The sequence below is a fragment of the Atta colombica genome, unplaced genomic scaffold, assembly GCF_001594045.1.
Source record: "Atta colombica isolate Treedump-2 unplaced genomic scaffold, Acol1.0 scaffold203, whole genome shotgun sequence".
Lineage (NCBI taxonomy): Eukaryota > Metazoa > Arthropoda > Insecta > Hymenoptera > Formicidae > Atta > Atta colombica.
Window position 1 is genome coordinate 533,912 of NW_017259298.1, and position 23,870 is coordinate 557,781.

The following is a 23,870-nucleotide window of genomic DNA, read 5'->3' on the forward strand; positions in this document are numbered from 1 at the left end:
TTTGATATCAGATTCGTATTCAGCGACTCAAAATACATAAGAATAGCTGGGATTATATCCCAGCACAGGGTACTTCTTTTGTGCATCTGTGTAATCAATATTTAAATTTATTCCGAAGTAATGTTTCTCGCAATAAATTTATTTACAGTTTTTTTAGCACATTAATATCTTTCTAATATGGTGCTGATTGAGCATCAAATTATTAAAAATTGCTTGTCAATTTAATTTAATTTGTGTAATATTATTATTACAGTAGTTTAATTGCGTTCAAAGTCCGGAAAACCAATTCGATGCGCAGTTCGAATGACTATAAACATGGTATATGTATATGTAATTATGTACATGTATAGTATGTATATATTTACATGGAATTATTTAAACATTAATGATCCAGCTTTGATTGTTATAGGCATTTAATTTCTAGTTTGTATTGGTTGTGTTTTCACATGTACGATCTAAAATAAGATTCTTATTTAAATTTAAATTTAAAACTTAACGATTACATTCGTCAAAGTATTGTCCAATCGACTCTAATCTCAAAATTACGAAATATTTTTGATTGGAATATATTATTTATAAAAATGCGATGACACTCGAAGAGAAACAGAGATAATAATGTGATCTTACACAAAAACAGGGATTTGAAAAATTGATTTTGTTTAAAAGACAATACAGTATTAAAAAACTAACAAAAAAGTAAAATATTGTAAAATGTATGCAAATGCGTACAAATACACATAACTTCTTCCGCGTATAGGTTGCTCAGTAATAAAAATTTATAGTAACATGTAATTATAGATTAACATCAGTAGAGCTACAATTGATTTATGTTTATTTATGTTATTTGACTAAAAAAACCTTGTAAAAGGTAATTAACATTGTCAGCATGCTCAGAGGAACCCATTAACATAATGCCATGCTATTGTTTAACTTTGCATAACTCAACGTGTATGCAGTCAAATAAAATATTAAATAACAAGCAATAATATGCACATATTTGTATAATACACTGAAAAAAATGATGTATTAACAGCATTATTTTAATTGAAAATAATCTTGTTGATTTGTAACAACAGTATTAATGAAACAAATAAAATTTTATTAAACCAAGATGACGTATTTGTTTCATTAATAGTGTTATTGCGTGAATTAACAAAATTATTTTCAATTAAAATAATGCTGTTGATATGTCATTTTTTTCAGTATATGTTCAAGTTTAAAAAGGACGAGAAAGTATGTGTAATTAAATGCTAAAATGTATTTTAAAAACTTATTTCGAAATGCTTAAAGATAAAAATGCCTTGTAATAAATGCTGGCTATTAACGGCGAGTTACTGAGAAAATAATTTCATAAGTAATTACTAGAATTCGCTATCTAATAACGGAGATATTAAAAGGGATCATTATATATTTATGTATTACCACAATCATCTTCTCCTCTGTTCATGGGCGGGGTCGATGTAAAAAATATGTATTATTTAACGTCGGTGTTTTTTAATATAAGCGAACGTTTTATACGTAACGTATATGGAAAAAAAAATTTACTTTTCCTTTATTTACCACCGCATAATTTTTGCATTTGCTGTTAAAAAGATAGCAAAAAATTCTCCGAGCGGTCAACGTATCTAAATGTGTTTTGCTAGATGCAAAATATGCTTAATTGCCGACTAATACGGTAAGCGGTTTGTATCGTGCGTACTTGTTAATTGTTGTAAATTGAAGCCGCTCAAATAGGAGTTTTATAATCTCTCCTTTTAACGCATAAACATAAATACCTCAGATCTACGGCGAAACTGTCTACTCTTGATGCAGTAATTTATTTATTTATTTTTCTTTTCTTTTTTTTCTGTAAGCTTCATCTAAGTTTACACCGACGCGAAATCAGCAAGCTCATTCAAAAGCAACGTGAAATCCTCTTGAGTAGATCTGAAATCTGAGAGAGAAAGAGCGAGGAGGTAAGAGATAGTGGCGGGAAACGTTTCCACGGGAAAAGTTTCCGCTTTCCGCGGAAACTTTCTCGATCGGCCTCGACGCAAGAGCATTTGTTTCCTCGTGGTGAGCTTTCGCGAGCTTTCGCGAGCTTTCGGTAGGAAAGTCACTCCGCGGTGAGGCCGAGGACGGGCGGCCACGAGCCTCGTAACGCGCTGCTTTAAGCTATCACGGCACCCCCGCATTTACTCTCGTTCTCCACTTTTCTCCCTCGGCCGTGGCACCGCGCTGGATTAAAGTATCGACGACGCCAACCGCGTCTGAATAATTCAGGACGAAAGTTCTGGTTGTTTCGATTCCCGCGAGAAGAGTACCGCCCAGGACGATCGCAGAGTCTGATCGTGGTCCGTTTTTTGTGTTGCAGGTTTCGCGCTGATGAGAATCGTAGAGGTGTACAAGGAAATCCAGGAACAGGAGATGAACATCGTAAGTAGAGCAGCAAAAATTTAATTTCTAGGGTAAGAAACTTTCATCGACGTGTCTTTCTTTTTTTAGAATTTTTCTTCGACGATTTTCTTAGACTTTTTTCATTGTAAACGTTAAACTTTTTTGTATTCAGTAATCAAATTATATACGATTTTAACTTATATCTAATTTTCATTCTTAATATAACACAGCACAACATTTCGAAGATCTCTCTAATAGAACTCAATTAAAATTTTAGCCTTAAGGATGTATTACACGTATTTTTCAAATTGTAAATTTTTAATTCCAGTCATTTTTTGCAGAGATTAATAACGAGACAATAATTTAAATAATATTTTTAAATAATATTTTTGTTTATTGGTTTCTTCATACATTCGAATCTTTAAGAAGTTCTTTTTATTACAATAATATTCAACGACATTTCGTAGGGCAGCTAAGAGCAGACGTATTGTCTGCCACTCCCATTTTTTCCGTCTGTCTTCCACCCTGGCATCGTCCATTTCCGGGGATTACGTCAGACGGTTGCGTCTGCCAAGATTCGTAAAGATGTCCTTTCTACATCTAGTACCAAGCCTATCTGGTGGAAATTCACATTTCTTTATTTGCCTATATATTCACTCGATGAATAAAAAGGATTTATTTCAATTATGTCTCTAAGGATCACTGCTCGAAATATTGATAATCTCGGAAAGAAATCAGTAATGATGAATAATGAATTAATAATTCACTACATTTAAGTAACAATTACTAAATAAATTGGAAATATTTAACATTTAAAAAATAAAATATTACTAATATTAAATAATAAAGTTATTACAAGAATGAAGGATTCTTAATTTAGAAAAACATAACGAAAGAATAAGGCACATAAGAGTCAAATATAAAGAAAAATAAATATGAAAAAGCAAAAGTATGTATAATATAATATTCTATAATTGATTAAAAATATATACATGTTAAAATATAACAATCTCATAATTGAACCTTCTTCAGATATGCATGCAGGAGGACGTTACATTGGATGAAAGCAGTCGAATAAATAGACAAAATTATACACATAATGACGATGAGCAAAGAGATGCTTTGCTGAGAAAAACGGAAATCACTTGCAAACGGCTAGACAACCGATTCTTTGAAATTTTCCGGTGTTCTGATAATGAGTCAAGTTGGAAATAAATTAAGAGATTAATAAAAAAAGTTCGAGTAAAATCGCCACTCTAGTCAACTCACTTAGCTGGCCACAACATAAAATTTCGCATGTCGAAAAGATGCTCGTCAATTTCTAAATTACTAAACGTCAGTGTGTTAGTCTGTAGTAAAATAATTAGTTACAATATAAATATAAAATTAAAGATGTATATAAATAATAATATTGTATAAAAACATAAAACTTACCGTTAATAAGCAAAATCTGATATTGCAACATCAAGATTATTCTATTATTCGTCTGTCGTGATGGTAACATACATGTTTATCAAATATCTCATTTTTAATATCTTTTTATACAATATTTATTATATATACATCTTTAATTATTGTGACTAATTATTTTACTACATATAGACTAACACACTGACGCTTAGTAATTTAGAAATTGATGAGCATCTTCTCTTTTAATCAATTATAGAATATTATATTACGCATACTTTTCATGTTTTAAAATACTTCTTTACATTTGATTCTTGTGCCCTTTATTCTCTCGTTATTGTTTATTAAATAATAATATTACATAATATTATATAAAACATCATAAAACATATAATTTTTAATATTTATAACAAAATATTACTAATACTTAATATCTTAAAAACAAAATATTACTTGGAAATGATATTATCATATTCTATCTACCCATCTTTTTAAGAGCTTGAGAAGGCCCTTTACATCTCTCTCTCTCTCTCTCTCTCTCTCTCTCTCTCTCTATTACATTTCTCTCTCTTTCCATCACCGATCTTGTGACACCCTATAGAATGGTTCTACGGCAGGCAGAAGTCCGCAGGAGCCTCTTTGATCCTGTGGCTCGCCTCCACTTGGCTTGAGGGCAACATTACATCCCGCAGGCGTTTCGTTTGAACATGAAATCTCATTGCAACCATAACGACATGTGGTTATTAAGACTTTACAACTCTCTCTTTCTCTTCTGCCCTCTCTCTCTTGCGGACGTAGTATTTTACAATTTCGTTCCAGCCGACCTCTCCGCGAAAATGTCTCTGCAGCGACCTAATGCAATCTAATCCTCAGCTAAACTGGAAACATATCTTTTCTGTCGCGGTAATTAAGTAACGTTAAATTTAGTGCTTTTTTTCGCTAAAACATAATGAAACTTTGTTAGTTGTTTTTGTACACACAGTGATATGTTTGCTCAGAAAACTTTGACATATAACATGTTAAAAGCAAAGGGATGTTCCAGAAGCTTTTAATTTTTTATATTAAAAAGCTTGATAGTTATATAAACAGAAACTAAAATTTTATTAAAGTACAGTTTTCAAGCTTTTGAAAAAGTTACAGGATAATCCCTATTAGTGTCTTAAGCCAACTTATTCATTACTGAATTAATTATATTAAATATAGTTACATACACACACTAATAATAAAGGCACAGTAATAGAGATAGTTACTTTATCTCTGCAGACTTAGAAATTTGCGAAAAGACCTCTCTCTCATTTTTTTTTACATTAGAACTTTATAAACGTTTTTTTATTCACGTTAGAAGTGTGTATACAATTCATCGTATGAAGTAAATGATCTAGTTGATTATATTCGGGGATGCTTCAATGCACAAGGGTCAACGATCTCTTCAGGGAATCTGCGGAGAAACAAACAGTTGCGTACGCGTGCTGCGTCACGATTCGCCGTTGAGAAACACACTCTAGACGAAGATTATCTCGAGCGCGATCGAAAGAAACGAGCGAAGGAAGTGCCGCGAGAAAAGAGAAAGACGAGTGCCAAGTCCAGCTAAGCGGGGGATGGCTGTGTGGGGTGAAACTCACGTAGCTTGCATTACTTTGCAGCTTTTTGGCGGACGTGTATCTCTGCTATAACTTCGATCGATAACTTCGCGAGATTAGAGAACGTTCCTATGAACGGACATCTTTGATTCGCAATTGCAACATTTTTATTGATTTTTTTCCTTCCTTTTCAAAAGTTACAGAGATGTTCGGTTTTTAAACATGTTATTACGTTATATGGATGATTGTGAATTGATAGTACAACTGCAAAATGAGTGATTTTACATAAAAAAAAATGACTCGAAAACGTAGAATAAAATTTTTTACATGAGGCTTTTTTTTTAGAGAAAATTGAATATTCGCCCATTTTAAATTGTTAAGTTACATTATATATTGTCAAAAAAAGTTATCAAACCAAATTTAAACTATATAGTATAATATTCTAATATTCTAATTAATTAGTGTTATTCAATTGATAAAATTATTTTCAATTAAAATAATACTGTTGATATAACATAATTTGTTTCAATGTAGTTTTTCACTTTTTAAATTAATTTGACTGCAATTTAGAAGATATAAATTAAATTATCACGAAAGTTTATCACGGATATTCTGCTTTTGATAACACTGTCACAGATGTCATTGTTTTTCGTTATCTTTCCATGCACTATTAACCAAAATTTGGTTCTCCGATCTATCTATCTATCCAGTAATACGACCGGAAGGCGGCGCAAAAAAGAACACTCGCGCGTTCCGGAAGCGCTGTGATTCTCGATGGACGAAGTGTGGGATGCCGGGAAACGACGGGGCGAACTGGAATGCGTTGCAAAAGACGCTCGTTCGCTCGTCCCAACGCGAACTCAAATATGGCGGCGGTTCACAATCAGATCTAAAGAGCGCAGAATTTCCCAATAAAAATCGCCGGCGTTCCCTAAAAGCTCGCGGATTAAATTCACGGTGCGTAGAGATTCGCGTGTTCGACGAGGGGGTGGGGAGGAGCGGGCGAATAAAAAAAAGCGGATAAAAAAAAAGACGGATTCCCTTTCCCCTCGCCCTTGCCACGCACCGCCATGGCAACGGGTTTGCTGCAATCCGCCTGCCTTTGAGCGACGCACAAAAAGCGAGGCGAAGGGTGCTCGAACTGCAAAACAAACAACTTGTTCGTGAAACGCGAGCTGGGGAGCGAGGGGGAGGGAATGAGTGAGGACGGCTGGTTGTAGGGTAGCTCTCGAAGAAACGCCGACGTAGCTGACGTAGGGCGAAACTGGAGAGGCGTTGAGTTCGAAAGGGTTAATATACTGAATGGATCGAAGTAGCTGGCAAACACAGAGACATATCATTATCGCGGTCGGAAAATCATATGTCCCATAAACACGTCTCGGCGTGTGTTTGAACCGGATCGAGAACAGAGGAATGGGAACTCGAATAGTGATTTAATTGCAGAGGGTTGAATGATCGCGCTCAGAGAAGCTTGATTTCCTTGTGAATCGAATTTTCGAATCGAGATTTCAAGCCAAGGTCTCGCGTCGTTCTAACGTGAGCTCTATAATATACTGGAGCGTCTTCTCCATACTAAACCTAAATATAGGTCCTCTAATAAGAGTCTAGACATGAGAAAACACTTTTGATTAGTCCGCCAATTGTTTTAACAATTTCAGAGAGAGAGAGAGAGAGAGAGAGAGAGAGAGAGAGAGAGAGAGAGAGAGAGAAATAGATTTAAAAAAGATAGAACAGAATGAGAAAGAGAAAGAGAAAGAAAAATTAATGTATGTCTTACTCTCGATCTCGTAGATTCTTATTAAAATTACCCTGCATACAAAACTATGACTCATATTCAGATTCTCTCTCTCTCTCTCTCTCTCTCTCTCTCTCTCTCTCTCTCTCTCTTATTGAAGGATCACTATATTAAACTATAGAAAACAGCTTAATGGAGAACAGGAAGGCAAATATCTTCAGGAGGATCTTCTTAAATCTTTTCTACTTATGATATATAGTCAAACATCATTAGTCAGTCAGCGAATCTCTGACAAAGAAAATTTTTATCATCTTTGCAAAGTATCCTCGTTTAGAAATTGAAACACCCTCACTTTTCGATGATTCACTCTAGAGATTCTCAAGTAAGAGATTGGACACTATATGTTTAATCCATCACATTTTTCAAGACTTAAGATAGAATCTAGAGATATTTATCTTATTTTTTTAAAGTCCAACTAATCAGAAGTTGTCTAAACGGTGTCTAATCCTTTATTTGAAAATTTCTAACTCGTTGCAGTATGTTACAGAGCTCATTGACTCTAACAGATTATCAGTTGATATCGAAGTTTGGCGAACGCGTTTGGAGAGATTTGATCACTTATTTATACGATTATTTCTGCTCTGCTGTATTTCCGGGCGAAATTGCGCTATTATTGCATTCACGCGCACCACATTGCCGCTTCTTTCTCTAATTGCGCTTGAAATATCGTTTGTTATTTATTTGTGTTGTCATTTATTTGAGTTTTTATAACTTCCCTCTCTCAACTGGCATTATACTATTATTCTATTGTTATACCGCATATTACTGCATTACATTTTTTCTCCATTATGTGGAATTTAACGCGTTGCTTTTATCATTCTTCTCTCTGTCTCGTTCTTTCTCTTTCAAGATGTTAATAAAACGGAATAAAGAGCACCTTCGTCGCCGTCGCATTTTCCGTCGGAATGCATCCAACCAAGGACCACTCCTGCGAGTATAAATTAGGTCTGGCTCGGGAGAGACTCGTAAACCGCCTAAAGCTCACATAGTAAACCTGAGACGGTGAGGAAATAAAGAAACATCGCTCTCCCAACACCAGTTGTGGGGATGTTAACCCTCCTTGTCTCTAGACCGCCTTTAAATGTTGGAAGGATGTTCGACCCTCTTCTAATTAAGTTTGCCTAACGGTGTCTGTTAATTATTTCCCACTTAAAAAGATTACTTTATTATATCTGTATTAATTTACGTGTGCAAGTCACACAAATTTACGTTAATTTCCTAAATGGATGTTACTTTTGAGATAATAACAAGAGCGCGGCAAATTAGAAAATTGCATAATAGTAAAATATTAATTTATAGCATAATATTATTTATATTAATATTGTGCAAAGATAATAATATTAATAAATGCAATATTATTTATTGTGTAAAAATAATATGATAATAATTAAGTAATATAATATGTTAACATGTACATAATATTACACATAATAAAGAGGACTATTAAAATTAATATCACTGAATTAAACAAACGCCGCGTATCGCCCTGCGTAATAATAACATCCCTATTCATCTCTTACGTTTCAGTTAAAAGCTTTCTACGTGGATCTGCTGGTACCTCTGGAGACCAACCTGGAGAAGGACACGAAGGTCGTACAGGTAAGTAAACCGCCGAATGGTTCCCGGAAGGCACATTAGTCGTCCCCGAGTCTCGACTTCCGGCGACAATGAATAATGTAACGATGGGACTTTTAGAGCGAACAGAAGAAATTTCTTCAACAACACAAGACCAGATCCGAAACTTACAGCAAGGCGGCCGCGACAATGAAGAAGCAGAGAAAGAAGTCTAGAGCGGCCAATAAGAGTGGCCTCGCCATGGACAAGGAGCTCAAGAACATGCAGATCCTCGAGGAAGAAAAGACTAAGCTCGATGCCTTCTGCGAACAGAGCTTGAAGAACGTGAGTATCTCATGCAGCACAGAATTGTAACATTGCTGCAACATTTTCAAGTAATATGTTAGAATAATTTGTACTAGTGAGAGCACAGAAGCAACATATTGCAACACACATTTTTCGCATTGTTACTGCAATATTGCTAGAATCACTTGTGCTGTATTGATATCAAGTTTTTCACATATTTTTAGCATATTTTTGAAAACCCGGTATACAAATGTGGGATATAATACAAAATGTTCTTGATGGCGGATAAATATGAAAGTTAAATACGTTAGGGATAACGGAGATGATGGATTGCACGATGAAATTCATTAAAGGAGCGAGTTCATTAACACCCCGGTCTCTTTGTGCGTTCTTTTCACAGGCAATGACTCAGGAGAGACGGCGATATGGTTTCGTACTGGAACGACAATGCTCCTTGGCGAAGCACTATGCGAGTTTTCATGAGGTTGCATTGGCCGCGCTTCATCCCTCGGTTGATAAATGGCGCGAGGTTGCCGCCACTAGGGAATACTTGCCCCAGTCGGTGGAGGACATGTTCGCTTCCAGACTCAGGGTAAATTTGCGTGATGGTCTCTGCGTTCTCTACTATTCGATTCTGAACATATATACGATTCTGAATCAATACGAAAACGCAATGAATTACTCTTGCAACTTGATGTTTATATATTATCCGACATATGTTTTGTAAAAATTACAGCAATCTTATTGCCTTTTTCGTGAATTTCCCAAATGATCTTACGAATTGCAAATATCATGGTATTTTAGCCATTTAAAGTTTTATAAAGAAATTTTAGGAAAACCTATCCTCCATTCAATTTTTCAAAAATTTATTTCTTTTAGAAAGATTGAAATAAAGACTTTCCAAACACAATGTTTTAAAAACTAGAAATTTTGAATGTTAGAACAATAAAGGAAAAAAATAAATAAAAATTTTTTATTTTCTTTTAGAAAAAAACTTTTATGTATTTTTTTTTCTATATCTGCAGCGTTATTTTAAAGTTAACAAATCATAGTAGTATACAATATAAATACACACACACACGTAATGAAAAATATCGTGGAGATATATGGCCGAAGCGTGCCGCGGAGAATTGCAGTCTACGGCAATCTACGTTTCCGTAGCAAACGTCGTTCTGGCCGGAGGATGAGGAGAACGGCGGGTCCGAGCTGACGACGATGAGCTCGCAATTGCGGAAGACTCGGAGCATGGACAGCTCCTGCCTGGAGTTGCGACTGGGTCCTCTACCCGGAAACCCGCCATCGTCCGGAGGTCATCTCGGTCCAGCACTTCATCTTCCCACCGCCCTTTCCAGAGCGAGGTCGGAGGCCAACTTGCACGCCTCGACATTATCCCTCGGCCCTGGTAGATCGTCTTGCTATTTCTCTCTTTTTTTCTGCGACAATGATATTGATTTTTCACGGCCATGCACTTGTTCCAAAAATTTGCAATTTCCCTATCAACCGTCCTTACACTCGTAGAATAAAATTAACTGAAACTCTCAACTAAACTAATTTGCAACTGCGCTGGACTAAACTGAATTGGACCAAAACTAACCCGCATATACCCGGCCAAATAATTCAGTAATTGCACGTGGAACAATTAAACTGTTACATATTGCATGTTATTATAATGCAAATATCCTTTTAGATAGTTGCAGATTTAATCAACAAAATTAGCGGAATACGATATTATTAAATATGGTATGGTAAATCAGACTTAATTTGAGATTATATTTAAATATATGCTTGCCACAAAACTGGAAATCAGGGAAATCGGAGACGTCGGAGAATTAAAAATGTTTAGGGAAATCAGAGAAAACTCAGAAAATTTTGCAAAATTTTCTGGAAAATTAAAATTCTTATCTTCAAAGAAATTTAATACGTATATCACATCTGCGCAATTTTGCAATACTAACATTAATAAATAAATGTAAACAGTGTCAGCAATATTAATAGAGGAGAAGGTAATATTATGATCAGTGTATATATTGTGGTTTCCCTTAATATCTTTGCTATTACATAGCGAATTCTAATGATTATTTATGGATTTATTTATTCAGTAGCTCGCCGTTATACCACAACGTTAATACTCAATAGCCAGCACTTATTATAACGCATTTTTATTTTCAAGTATTTCGAAATGTTTCTGAGGTACATTTTAGTATTTAATTACACCTATTTCCTTTTTCTTAAACTTGAGCATATTATCACATGAATATATATGTATTTTTGAATGTATTATTTGCTATTCAACATTTTATTTGACTGTATATATTTTGAATTATGCAAATTTAAACAATAGCATGGCATTTTGCTAATGGTCTTCTATTAATTATTATACACGACCTTTTTTTGAGATTCTCATATCAAAATATTTATTTGATAATCGATGTAGACTCTACTGTTAATCTATAATTTATATTACATGTACTATTTTTAGTATTAATAATTTTACTGAGATTTTTAGTACTGAGCAGCTTATGTGCAGAAGTTATGTGAAATATATATATTTATTTGCATACATTTTTTAAAAATTTTTACTTTTTTGTTAATTTTGTAATTAAATACTGTTTTCTAACTAATATTTTAAGGCTATTTTTATAGAAGACCACATTACTACCCATTTTTTTTTCGAGTTATTATGCAATGTCGCCACATTTTTATTAATAGTATCCTAAGTAATAAATATTTCATAACTTTGAGTTCAGAATCGATTCAACAATATTTTAACGAACGTAATTGTCAAGTTTCAAACTTAAATATTGATTATTAACAAAATTATTGTGTAAAATATAACTGGGATGCCATAATACCATCTTCTCTTTAATAATTTGCACTGCTGTTTTATGTTAAATTGCACTCTGAATAAAATATTTCATGGTTTTCACATGAAGACAAAAATACAAAAAAATTCAAAATATTGCTAAAAGCAAATCAAGGAAAATCATGAAATTTTATTTGGAAAATCAGGGAAAATTTATGGAATTTTAGGATGAGGAATTTATGACAACCCTGTTTAAACCCTGAACCGTGAAATAACTTTCCTCTACTTCAATTAAAATATATACGAACGTAAATTATGGACTTACGAATCGGGATGATTTATCTTCGGATCGCTCGTTTATTGTGTGCCGAGCGTGCTACGATGCAACAACAGGGAGGAACAGACTGTCAACTGGTCAGAGACAATCGAGAAAAATCGGCGAAATGGAGCCATTCGTGTTGACGTTTCCACTCGCTTTTCGCGAGACCTGTCGTGCCGGTCGTATAAATTTCAACCGTGATCAGATTCGGTCGACTCGCGTCGAAACCCGAAGCTCTTCTCTCTCTCCGGAATAGGGTCTCACGCGCAATAAAAACGGAATATGCTTTACGTTTGTGCAATACGACCCTAGACTGTATTTCATCGCGTCGCGGTGTCGCGTGTCACGCTGTTCCATCATGTTCGTCATTATAGGGTAAAAGCAGAGAATATAGAATACCGTTTTTAAATTAACATTACTCTAATATAAATGCATATGAAGACTTTAATTTATGCAAAATTCTTAAGGAATATGTTAACTATATCCAATAAATAAAGTCAGTATTAACTAAAAAATAAAAAGGATGATAATGGAGGTTTAAAAGATAGCATAGATTACCGGATAAATTTAAAGAAATAGTAATAAATAATACAATAAATGAAGTGAAAATTTGTTTATGTAAACTAATCAAAATATAGTAAGAAAAGTTTATATTTTTTTTATTCTACAGTTAGCATGTAGAAAATAAAATAAAATAATATCGCATTGGATAATAAAGAACAAAATTAAATCTTGAATCATCAAATTATTATGTGAAATAAATATTACAGAGCATCTAAAGTAAACATTATTTTTCGCAAAAATTTTCCTGGAACGGGAATCAATTCTCAATCCTATGTTCCATATCTTTATACAACAAATAAAGTCTCTTCATAGCAATAAACAAATTAGAAATTGCAATTAATCAGCATATTGTTTATGCTACATTAATATAGCGAGCATGTAATATAAGTATTAAAAAACTTAGAAATTTAAACACTTTCAGTTTATGAGACCACTCCTTTTAATAAAGCTCTCGAATTTTTAGACACAACAAAAAAAAAATGCTTACACTAAACATACGCATTGTCGCACCTAGTCCGTTGTTTAGCAACAATTTAACAACTCCGATTGTCGCCAAATTGCAGTGTTTCATTAAAAATATAAGCCCCTATTCCACGTTTCCTGCTTTTATATTCTATGCGCTGCTTTTACAGCGGGTGATGTAAACTTTAGCTTTCTTTTCTTGGTAATATCACGTCACGTAGAGCAAAATAAAAAGTTAGATAATTATAAAAATGCGATGTAAATAAACGCGAGGAGTATAAATATTCCGTCGCGTTTATCACGACGATGAGTTAAAGCCTTAATTAATCTCACGTACCTCCACGGATAATTCAACGTCGGGAATCAACGTCGTTGCTTCGCATTTAGTGCCACGTACATTTGCGCGAATTCAAATTAATTTACCACGACGTACGAATGGCCACGCATTAATAATGTACCTCGCTGATATTATTTCTGAACAATTCTCGCGTGTCTTCCTCCAATTTTGTACCTTCCTCCTACCCTCGATATCCTTTCGGGTCCATTCTCTTTCTGATTCACCTCGATCGTTGCTATCGTACGCTGACCTAATTGCCCTAGTTCACCCTGAAATTACCCCCACTCCCTCCCCCCCCCATCGCATTATCCCGAGCTCATCCTCATTCCCTCTACGCCATTCTCGGTCAGTTACAGCGCTTCTAATTTCCAGAGGTTCCAGAAACTCCACCCCGACCCCGATCCATGGCACCCCCGACATCCCGCAGCAGCGCGGGTGGCACCGGAGTTGGTGCCGGGGGTTGGAGTGATGCCCCTCTCGCCAGGGCTCTCTTTGCCTATCTCAGCTCGGGGGAGAATCAGCTGAGCTTTTTGGAGGGCGATCTCATCGCGCTGATGGGTAAGTCTGATCTCGCAACGTCTATCGATACGATACACACGGTGTCCCAGAACTGTGGCACTTATAGGATAGCAGCTGTCGCGTGTAATGAACCAAGTGCTGGCGGGGCACGTAGGTCAACGATCGCGCCAGCAACAGCATAAATATGTTTCTTAATTTTTTACCGAGATACCAAGGGAAATGTGCTGCTTAAACGAAAGTTTGCTATCTACAGTCAAAAATGCTGTTCTCTGAAAGAAGAGAACCGCTGAGTATATTAACTTTGCTGGTCTATCAAAGAGAATGTTGAATTAAGGCAACAGTGAAAAAATTACTAAATCTTAATACATATTTCTTTCAATAGTACCAATGTAAAGAAATATTTATTTACAATAAATAAATATTTACTGTATTATTAAAAGAAATGATAATTGAAATAATGGTTTTTGTAAGTTATCAAGGCAATCCGGAAATTAAGCAATAAAAACTGTGTTAGTAACACTTAAACGTGTTATTCAAAGATAAAATTTGAAACGAAACAATTTCAAAAACGGTTTTCTTAACGCATTCGGAAGATTTAAAAGTTTTTATCCAAAATTCTGGCTTAAAATCTCAGAAAACATGTCTTGATAACAATCAATAATAATGATAATTAGACGCCATTTTAATGTATTTAAAAATATAACTTTAAAAATATAACTTCAATTTTTAATATACATACACAGTTTTTCTTTCAGAGAACTGAATCATTTCATTATTGCCACACTATATAATTGACTGTATATTAATTGAAATATTAACAGTATCAAAGTAAGATTATCTATTTCGGTCAATATTTAGTTATTAATATTTAGCGTAGAATAATTAATAGAATTGTAATTAACTATAATTTCAAGCTAATATCAATGATATTTTGCATATACCGAAGATATTTAGTCGTAACGAAATGAAGATAAATTAGTTACTTGTTTTTCCTCGGTTTTTTAATGTTTAAAATTAAAAAGAATCCTCATTGCGAAAATGTTAATGAGACCGAAGCGTATAAGCGAATTTTGCGGATTTGCATATTTCCCGTTCTTTTTTTGTCAGGCGACCGTCAAAAGGGATGGCAATTTGGTGAAAATCTGCGCACTCAAAGCTCGGGATGGTTTCCCTTGGCGTATACTGAAATTATAATCGACGACACTTTGGGGTAAGTAAGTCTGCTCGACCTCGAGTAGGGTAGCACTGAAATTTCGCACTTATGGTCGCTTATTATTAACCCTTCAAACATTCCGCTTTGAAATCTTGCATGCATTTGAAGTAATTAATAAATAAAAATTTTGAAATTCAATACATTGTCACAGATATATCATTATACATCAGATGTGAGTCTCATTATTATCTTCATTATCTTCCAATATCAATTAATGTATTTATCAATAATTTTTATGATTTATCTCTTTTTATATATGTAATATTTTAAAAGTTTACTACAATAATTTATTTTCTTTGCGCAACGTCCAGAACGGGGCTGATAGATTATTTGAGGTACGGTGTTTTATATTATTGTTTTATATTAACTTGTTACTTACTCAGTTGATTTTCGAAAATCTTCCATATTAACTCCCCGGGTTTCCGCGTACATTGTGTTATCCAATTATGCGAAGATCGCCAAGTCACGGAGCGAGCCATGGTAGGACTCCAGAACCGCAAGCCATACCGCCGTGCAAGCCGCCGCCCTCTCGACCGCCGGTCACGCCGGCCAGTATCGACGAATCATCCGGTGGAACTCCCGGTGCCGGTAGCAGTTCCGCCAACAACAACACCAATGCTAACAACAACAGCAGTAGCAACGCCGGCACGCCAACTAATACCGCGAGCGTCTTGGCGACTCCGACCGCACGTCAATCAAAATCGGTGAGGCTGTAAATCAATGTAACGACACAAACACTTCCGATTATTTGCAGCTTATTATTTAGTCCGTGTCTTCAATCGCAACGTTGTTCTCGTATAAAACTTTTCTAAATGTTACCTCCATACAGCATAAATCTTCAAGGGACGTCCTAAAGATGTTCAGAGAGTATCTCTTTGTCCTTTGAATGTTCTAAGGACGTTCCCAAGATGGCTTTCGGATAAACTGTGATCAATATTGTTTCAAATAATACAAGCTTGCAGCAACATTAGAAATTGTTACTGCAATATTGCTGAAAAGATCTGTGCTCTATGGGGTCACATAGCAGTGTATCGTGAAAAATTAATAATATTTTGTTTTTGCCTCTCCCGATATCTTTTCCCGATTTTCTTTCCTCAGAGCTCTAGTCTGGGTAAACTCCTAGTAAACTTTATCAGTAGTACCCTTACGTGTACACGTCGCAACCCCAAGATTGATTGGGATGCGAAGTGGGTGAGACGCGAAGGGAATCGTTTCGTCTGCCTTTCAGATCCGTCCATCGGGCACGTTGCCCGCGGTGCTAGCCGGAGGGCGAAGAGTGCAGCCGCCCGTGCCTCCGGTGCCACCTCCGGCAATGACGTCTCTCCACAGTAGCAACGACAGTGGCTTCTCTAACGAGCCGCCGGTACAGCCCGACGTCGATTACAGTGACGACGAGGCGCTAAGGTAAGTCCAAAATCTACACCCCAGGATATAAAGTCATCCCTGCTCTTTGGCGTAATGTTAGTTAGACTTCCTCGTGTAAACCACAAGCTACATAAATTATGTAAAGGGAAAACGAAATTACGTACACGCATGAGCCATAATTCTGCTGATTCTGTTTGAAAACAGTGCTGGAACAATCGATTATGGGATTATGATAATATCTATCCTATATGATAATGTGGGAGTTGTAGATAAATATAGGGAATAGAGAAAATGATATGAGCCTGGGGAATACCTTTATTTATTTTACTACTTGTTTTATAATAAGAAGTTGATGTTATCATCTGCTTTTAATGTACTTTCTATCCTTGTTAGAATAATCATTTAATCATTTAATAGCTTGAATATCAATGGGATGTTGTACTATTCTTTTAGCAGAAGAATAGCTTTTAATTATTTATATAAATGACATTGGAGGAGGAATTTTCTTCCAATTCTAATTTCTAGAATTATCCTCTATTCTCTAAAACTTCAACGTCTTTCCTGGCCAATACAATCGTCTGATTTAAATATCATTTGTAGTTTCGAATAACCGATAGGAGAAACAGACTTCCTTCTCCAATATCTTTTAAGCAATTAGAAGATCTTCTGTTAGAAGAATGGTATAATATTGCATTGTAGCAGTTGCTGCATTATTCAAATACGTTTAACATTATTCCAATAATTAGATAGAATCTGTATTAAAAAGAAAATAGTAACCAATTTCTTATTAATAATTATTAATAATTAATAAATATTAATAATTATTAATAAAATAAATAGTAATATATTTCTCAGATGTTCACATTATTTTATTTATTCCTTGTAAATTATAAATTATTAATAATTCAAATAACCTATCCAGTGGAAAAGGAACCTTGTTTTTCTTAACTTGAAATCCGAATAGTTTCAACCAAAGAGAATTTACGTAGCTTACCTACACGATTTACATATTTTTATCGGACCGATGAAATTTTGCTGAATTTAAATGGGACTCAATGGGACATGAACAGTAAATGATCTCTTCATTTACTCGTAACAATATAAGCGTAATAATTATCTTCCTAGTGTGTCTGTGCAACATCGGATACTGACCTCAGCATAATTGAATCGGTTTCGACCCTTGATTTACATCAGTTACATGTAGACTATCATTATTCATCCGCAGACGTTCAATACCAGGCAAATCACTTATTACTTGGTACTTTGGACCCTTTGATACCTTTACTCCATGAACATCACGCCTTGATAACTAGCCGATAAGCGCACTCCCGCTTTACCCTATTCAGCGTGATTGAAGCTTTGCATCATTGTAACTCTGCTATTCTGCTATCTACTACCTCCCTGTAATTAGTACGATTTTCACCCCTCTTTGCCGTCTCCACTCTCGGTACTCAATTGGATTGATCCGCGATGCTATTGTGAGGAATAAAAATTCGAGCGGTGGTGGATGCTATAGCCATACGCGTGATTTACATTCACATACATCTCCGACGTCGGAAAAACTGTGATTAATTTCAGATAAAGCGAGATCGAATTTTCGACAGTCAATATCGATCTTGAATAGAATCTACTTTCTTGCTTGTAAATTGTTGCGTGAATGATTGCTGATTGTATTGTGATATTTACAATACAAGTCGAAATGTGTTTAGATACAATATTTATTTGGTTTATGTAGTTATTATTATGATCATCTTTCAAAAAATCTTAACAGAAATTTTTTGCAAAATTTACGATAATAGATTGATTTTAATGTTATAAGTACAAGTGTTATTTTTTGTTATTTTTAAATTAAGTTAAATATTGTATAATAGTTATGTGATATTATCAGTCTTTTTACTTTTCCTACATTCTCAATTTAAACAAATGAATTCTTTGTTATATATTTGCTCAAGATTTAATTATGATTGTTGTGTATATATATTTATTGTATAATCTCTTATTGTTTTAATGTTGCATGAATAGCAAATAATTAATTTTTTCATATTACATTCTCTATCACCGATCTATCGCTACATTTTGCTCGTTTTTTATTTAAAAAAAAAATTAAAATTAATTTATTTAATACCCTTGATAATTCTTTCTTTTAAAATAATTGTAAACAAATTATTTTTATTTTTTTATGGACTGAACTTTTTTCCGACTGCTCATCTTTCACTTGGAAAATTAGTTGTCTCTCTTTCTTCGAAATTGTCTCTCCTTCTTGTAGATACCGCATGCGCTATCGTGGTCGCTGGAAATAAACCGCCGTGGTGGTGGTCCGCATCTCCAACAACCTCCCCTTTTCTAATCCCTTATTTCCGCGCTCCGGTTTCTTTTTCTCTTTTTTATTGACCGCGCCGCGCATGCAGACGGCGCCGCAAGCCGCGAAGTGGAGAAGACCGTCCTTCCTCGAAGGACGAGAAGCGATCAAAGGACTGGGAGAATGATTCCTGGAAAACAATTCCACGGGATGAGAAGTCTTGGCAGCTGTATCGCACAGCGATGGACCTCTGGGCTGAGTCTAAGGCCAACCAGGCGAGCGAGGAGGATTCGAAGAAGTACTTCGAGATGGAGAACGGCGAGTTCACATTGGAGAATGGTGATATGACGAAGAAGAGGAAGAACAAAAAAGCTGCACAGGCACTGAACGAACGTCCCAATCCGAATCAGCGCACCAAAATGACGGACGAACGGAATGCTCCCGCTGCAACTCGACGTAGTGATCAGCGGCGTGTCGACAAGCGGACGCAGGCAGAGACCGAGGAAGACGAGCTCGAGGAAGACGAGGAGGATTTCGGCGCTGAATACCGTAGCAACAATAAGTATTACGCAAACAATCAGGAGCCTCAACAGGAGCGAAGAGGAGGCGGCAGTTTCGAAGCAGAGAAATATGCCAAGTCAACGAGTTCGTCGTCAAATTCTGATGACGAAAGCACCATCACTATACCGGAGCCAGGTCGCAAGGTCGAGCATATAGCGCAGAAGCTCGAGCAGACTGCGCAGAAGTACGCGCGCGAACATAGTCCGCCCAAGTTCCTCGATCGTCGCGAGAGATCTGCCGCGGCCGAGTATAAGAGTCTTGAGAGAGAGACCCGCGAAATGGCTCTCTCGCGGGATCGTCGCGAGAGGCTCGTTATGGAGTACAAGAGCTTAGAACGCGCTCGGGATAGTCAAAAGAACTTGGAGCAGACTCGCCGCGACGATAAGATGCGTTTACGAGATGACAAGCGTGTGCGGGACGATAAGCATTCGCTCGAGCGGAGTTCTCGCGAGGACAAGACGAATTTTGATCGCACGAGAGACGACAAGCAGAGCTTCGAGCGCTCGAGGGAGGAGAAGCAAAACTTGGAGCGTACAAGAGAGGATAAACAAGGCTTTGAGCGTTCGAGGGAGGACAAAGTCTTTGATCGTCCGAGAGAAGATAAACAGAGTTTCCAGCGGACTCGCGAGGACACGCAATCATACGAGCGAGCTCGCACTCGTTCCCGCAACGAGCAAGACCGCGCGTATATGGATCAGCGAAAGGAAGTGATGAGTTACGAACGAACGTTCGAGAAGAATCGCAACAGGACGATCGAACGACTGTCCAGCCGACGATTTGAGCGGCCGCGACCACCGTCGCAAGAGGCTCCAGAACGGCCTTCGATGGGCCCCTACCGAGAGCGTAGATATTCCGATAAAGAGGAGGCGATTTATGGAGAAACTGATCGATATGGAGTAAGTTCGCTCGAGAGGGATCGCGGATATGAATCGAATTTCGAGACCAAGTTGGAGAGAACGAAGGCAATCGAAAGACATGGTTACCACGCGGGTTTACACGGTCCAAGTCTTCAGAAACAGAACGCTGTATCAAGGATCAATGAACGAAGTAACGGAGACACTAATAACAACACGCTGAAAGTCGAGCGGAAACCTGTACTACCGCGACAGACGACTGCCATAGGTCACCTGGTGCAAACCGAAAGAGCTTTCGACGAGTCGAAGAGCCCTAAGCTCGTGAAGCGGACCAAGTCTTTTTGGAAATTCCGCAGAGACTCGGAGGTGCTGGAGGGTATGGCGCTCTGGCAACATCGCTCGCTCGTGGACATCCCGAAGATGATCCGAAAGGAGGACAAGACGGCTGAGAACGAAGAACGGCAGAGAAACTCTGAAGGTGATAGTCCGAACTCGAGTCTAGGCAACAGCGAGGGTACCATCACGAATGAGCACCGGCACGAGGAGCCCAAACCGGCCGAGAGAAGTCACGTGCCCGACAAGACAGATTACTTCGAGGACTTTCCGACGCCGGCGGAACGGTCCAAGATCACGGAAAGATCAGAATATAGAATGCAGCACCAGCTACAGGAAGAGCGCACATATTTTGTCGGAAACGTGTCGCGGAAGGCGATCATCGAGAAGGAGCGAAGACGTAGTCTCGAGGCGAAACGGAATATGATCGTGGCCGAGTTGAAGGAGAACAACGAGAACAAACGACACGGGATGACACGCAGTAGAAGAAACTACGACGAGGAAGATGCGACACTGAACTTCAGCGAGACTGAAGCATCTGATGAGGAATCTACGTACAGCTGCATCGTCGTGAAAGATCAGAGCATACCGGAAAAGACATTGCTACCGAGAACTAAGCTGAGAAGAGAGTCTGATCGAGATAGAAATAATTGTGGGCCCTGGTATGATTTGTGGGGCATGGATGCGTCCGTCAATAAAAAGAAGAAGCAGAAGCAGCAATAAGAAGAGCGATGTTACGAAGAAAATTCTAAATCTGAAAGTTGAGTTTAAAAAGATGAAGAGTTGTATTTTTTAAGCAGAAGTATCTTATTTCTTGAGACATCGAACGAATCATAGCAAAGACAAGCGAAAGGAAGAATTGATATTTAAGAAGAAAATTTATCTTAGAGATATCTTGATAGATTTATCTTGAAGATAAAACAATTATATGTTGCCCCGCTAAATAATGAAGAAGATGAAGAGATTTCCATGCATGCGATTTTTTTTTCCTTAATTTAGATGTAATAACATGCAAGCTAACTGATTTAAATTTGAATCAGTGAACGAACACCGAGCTTGCAGTTATCTTCATTATTAGTTCTACCTTTCCTAAATTTTTCCAATCTTATTTATTGTGAACTTTTTCGTGGCCATTTGTTTATGAGCAAGCTCCTGAATGATTGATTCAACATCTCATTGTGATGTACTTGCATTAGCTAATTCTTTCCTAATGCTTTGTTTTGTCTTCAACGATTGGCTATTGATGTTATAGGAGCTTGCAGCATCGTCGAAGAAGACGCTCGATACATTTTTGTGATGACTTCTAAGCGACTTAGAAAGAGCTCTTCGAAAGAGCGAGCGATTTTGCTGGATGATACATCGCTGTTGTGACTTGTTGTTATTCACTATTGCACGCGTTAGCTTCCTTTGGTTATCGCTGGCATAATGCAAGTCATTTGCTAGATATTAATTATTCGCAATTGTTTCAAACTCTTGCCATTTTTTTTAGTTTTATCAGCCGCTTTAACCGTATTGCCAATTGATTTAAAATTGCAGTTTAATAAAGTTGCATTTATTTTTTGCATATGAATTTAAAATTTAAACTTTCAATAAATGTTACTTGTATAACTGTTGAAGAATAAACTATATAAGACGATGACTAGGCTAAACTTGATTAACATTTTTCAGATCCGTTTACTAATATTTGTGACCTTGCAAATTTCGAGAGATCTACATTGAAAAAAATTTACTAGATCTTAATATATATTTCTTTGAATGATATACTAAATAAATATTTATTTATAACAAATAAATATGTACTCAATAAAAAATGATAGTTTAATTAATGATTTTTGTATCAAATTATGTTTACAATTAGTAAATATTTACTTATTCAAACAAATATTTATTAAAATTTAGTATTTTTTTCATTAATAGTCATCGTCAGATTAATCAAATTTGCTCGTTTTACACTGTAAAGGAAGTGTCTAAAATAAATAATATGTGCAAAAATATATCTTTAATAGTGGGTCCCAAAATTACCATTGCAATTTTAGTAATTTGTTTACAGTGTACAAACGCCAAACAATTTAAAGAAATAGTCAATTGGGTTCTAATAAAAAGTCTTTATTGTGTACTTTCGAAGAAAGAAGTCCATCCTCTCTCTAAAATTTCTCAGAAAATTCCAAAGTTTCAGCTCGTGATCGTTTTTGTGATCGTCCAATAATTACGGACGCGGATCCTGATTAATTGCAATTAACGCCTTGCAGGACTAACATATTCGCGACTGTGAAGCTGCGAAAGACGAAGACTAACGACCGTTCGGCGCCAGCGCTGTCATGAGACAAGATCTTTCTCTAGATCGTGCATATCTCACGATCCAGTAATGATCTCATGATGCGGAGACGGGTGTGTCTCTCTCTTATTGAACAAGTTCCTTCATCGCGCAGCTTTCCACGCGAGACGAGAATCGACTGCCACACGATTATCTATCCGTGAATATTCCTCTCAAGAATTAAAATACGCTAACCCTTTCCGTATCTACGCACCATATTGCATCTGCGCTTTTTTTTACAATTTCCCTCGAGTTTGGATCCGTTTAGGATATCATGTGGAGCGACGTATGGGGATAGCTCGCAGATTTCCGGTGGCGTTAAACAAAGTGTTGACGCAATTCTGTAGCGTCAAACGAAGGGTTAGCACCATATAACTATGTCAGTTCTACGCTGTTAAATAAAAGATCGGCACGAAAACTGCATTAATACGATGTTAAATAAGAGAACAACCACCTTTACTGCGAAACGAGTTTTTCTAATGTTAACTGCACGTTAACACAGTTCTACAGTATCGAATGAAAAGCTCGTACAGTGAAAGTGGATCAAGTCCGTTGTTTGTAGTTTCATATAAAGTTGAACTTGAAGTAGGCCTTACAAATCACGGATTTGCTCCATTTTTGTTCTGAAGTTTTTTAACAGCGAAAAATAGAGAGCTCTTCCGACAACTCGTACGACGAGTTGAGAGACGAGTGAAGAGACATCGTTGGAACTTCTATACATTTATCAATGTATTATATTTAATATTCTACTTATATATGTAAACTCGATATTTGGTACTGAAAGGGTTAATGTTCGAGAATTTGATAGATTTGGATTTTTTGTGTGCAATACACGTCATTTTGAACACGCGTTTTTAAACGTTTTTCAATATTGCATTTTAAAGGTATATATATATATATATATATATA

General features: G+C 36.4%; 1 protein-coding gene across 2 annotated transcripts in view; it reads left to right on the forward strand.

Moving 5' to 3' along the window:
- The window catches only part of LOC108687265, a 112,032-nt gene extending 90,411 nt beyond the window's left edge, over nt 1-21,621 (forward strand). The window contains exons 5-15 of one of the 2 annotated variants that reach the window (XM_018192952.1): nt 2,354-2,415; nt 8,686-8,757; nt 8,854-9,057; nt 9,419-9,610; nt 10,180-10,420; nt 13,876-14,061; nt 15,130-15,232; nt 15,547-15,570; nt 15,690-15,939; nt 16,464-16,639; nt 19,009-21,621. In XM_018192952.1, coding sequence (XP_018048441.1) covers nt 2,354-2,415; nt 8,686-8,757; nt 8,854-9,057; nt 9,419-9,610; nt 10,180-10,420; nt 13,876-14,061; nt 15,130-15,232; nt 15,547-15,570; nt 15,690-15,939; nt 16,464-16,639; nt 19,009-21,370 — 3,872 coding nt within the window. In that variant the 3' untranslated portion in view covers nt 21,371-21,621. The remainder of the gene's footprint in view (nt 1-2,353; nt 2,416-8,685; nt 8,758-8,853; nt 9,058-9,418; nt 9,611-10,179; nt 10,421-13,875; nt 14,062-15,129; nt 15,233-15,546; nt 15,571-15,689; nt 15,940-16,463; nt 16,640-19,008) is intronic. The other variant, XM_018192953.1, reaches the window with a different exon arrangement.
- The last annotated feature ends 2,249 nt before the right edge of the window (nt 21,622-23,870 follow it).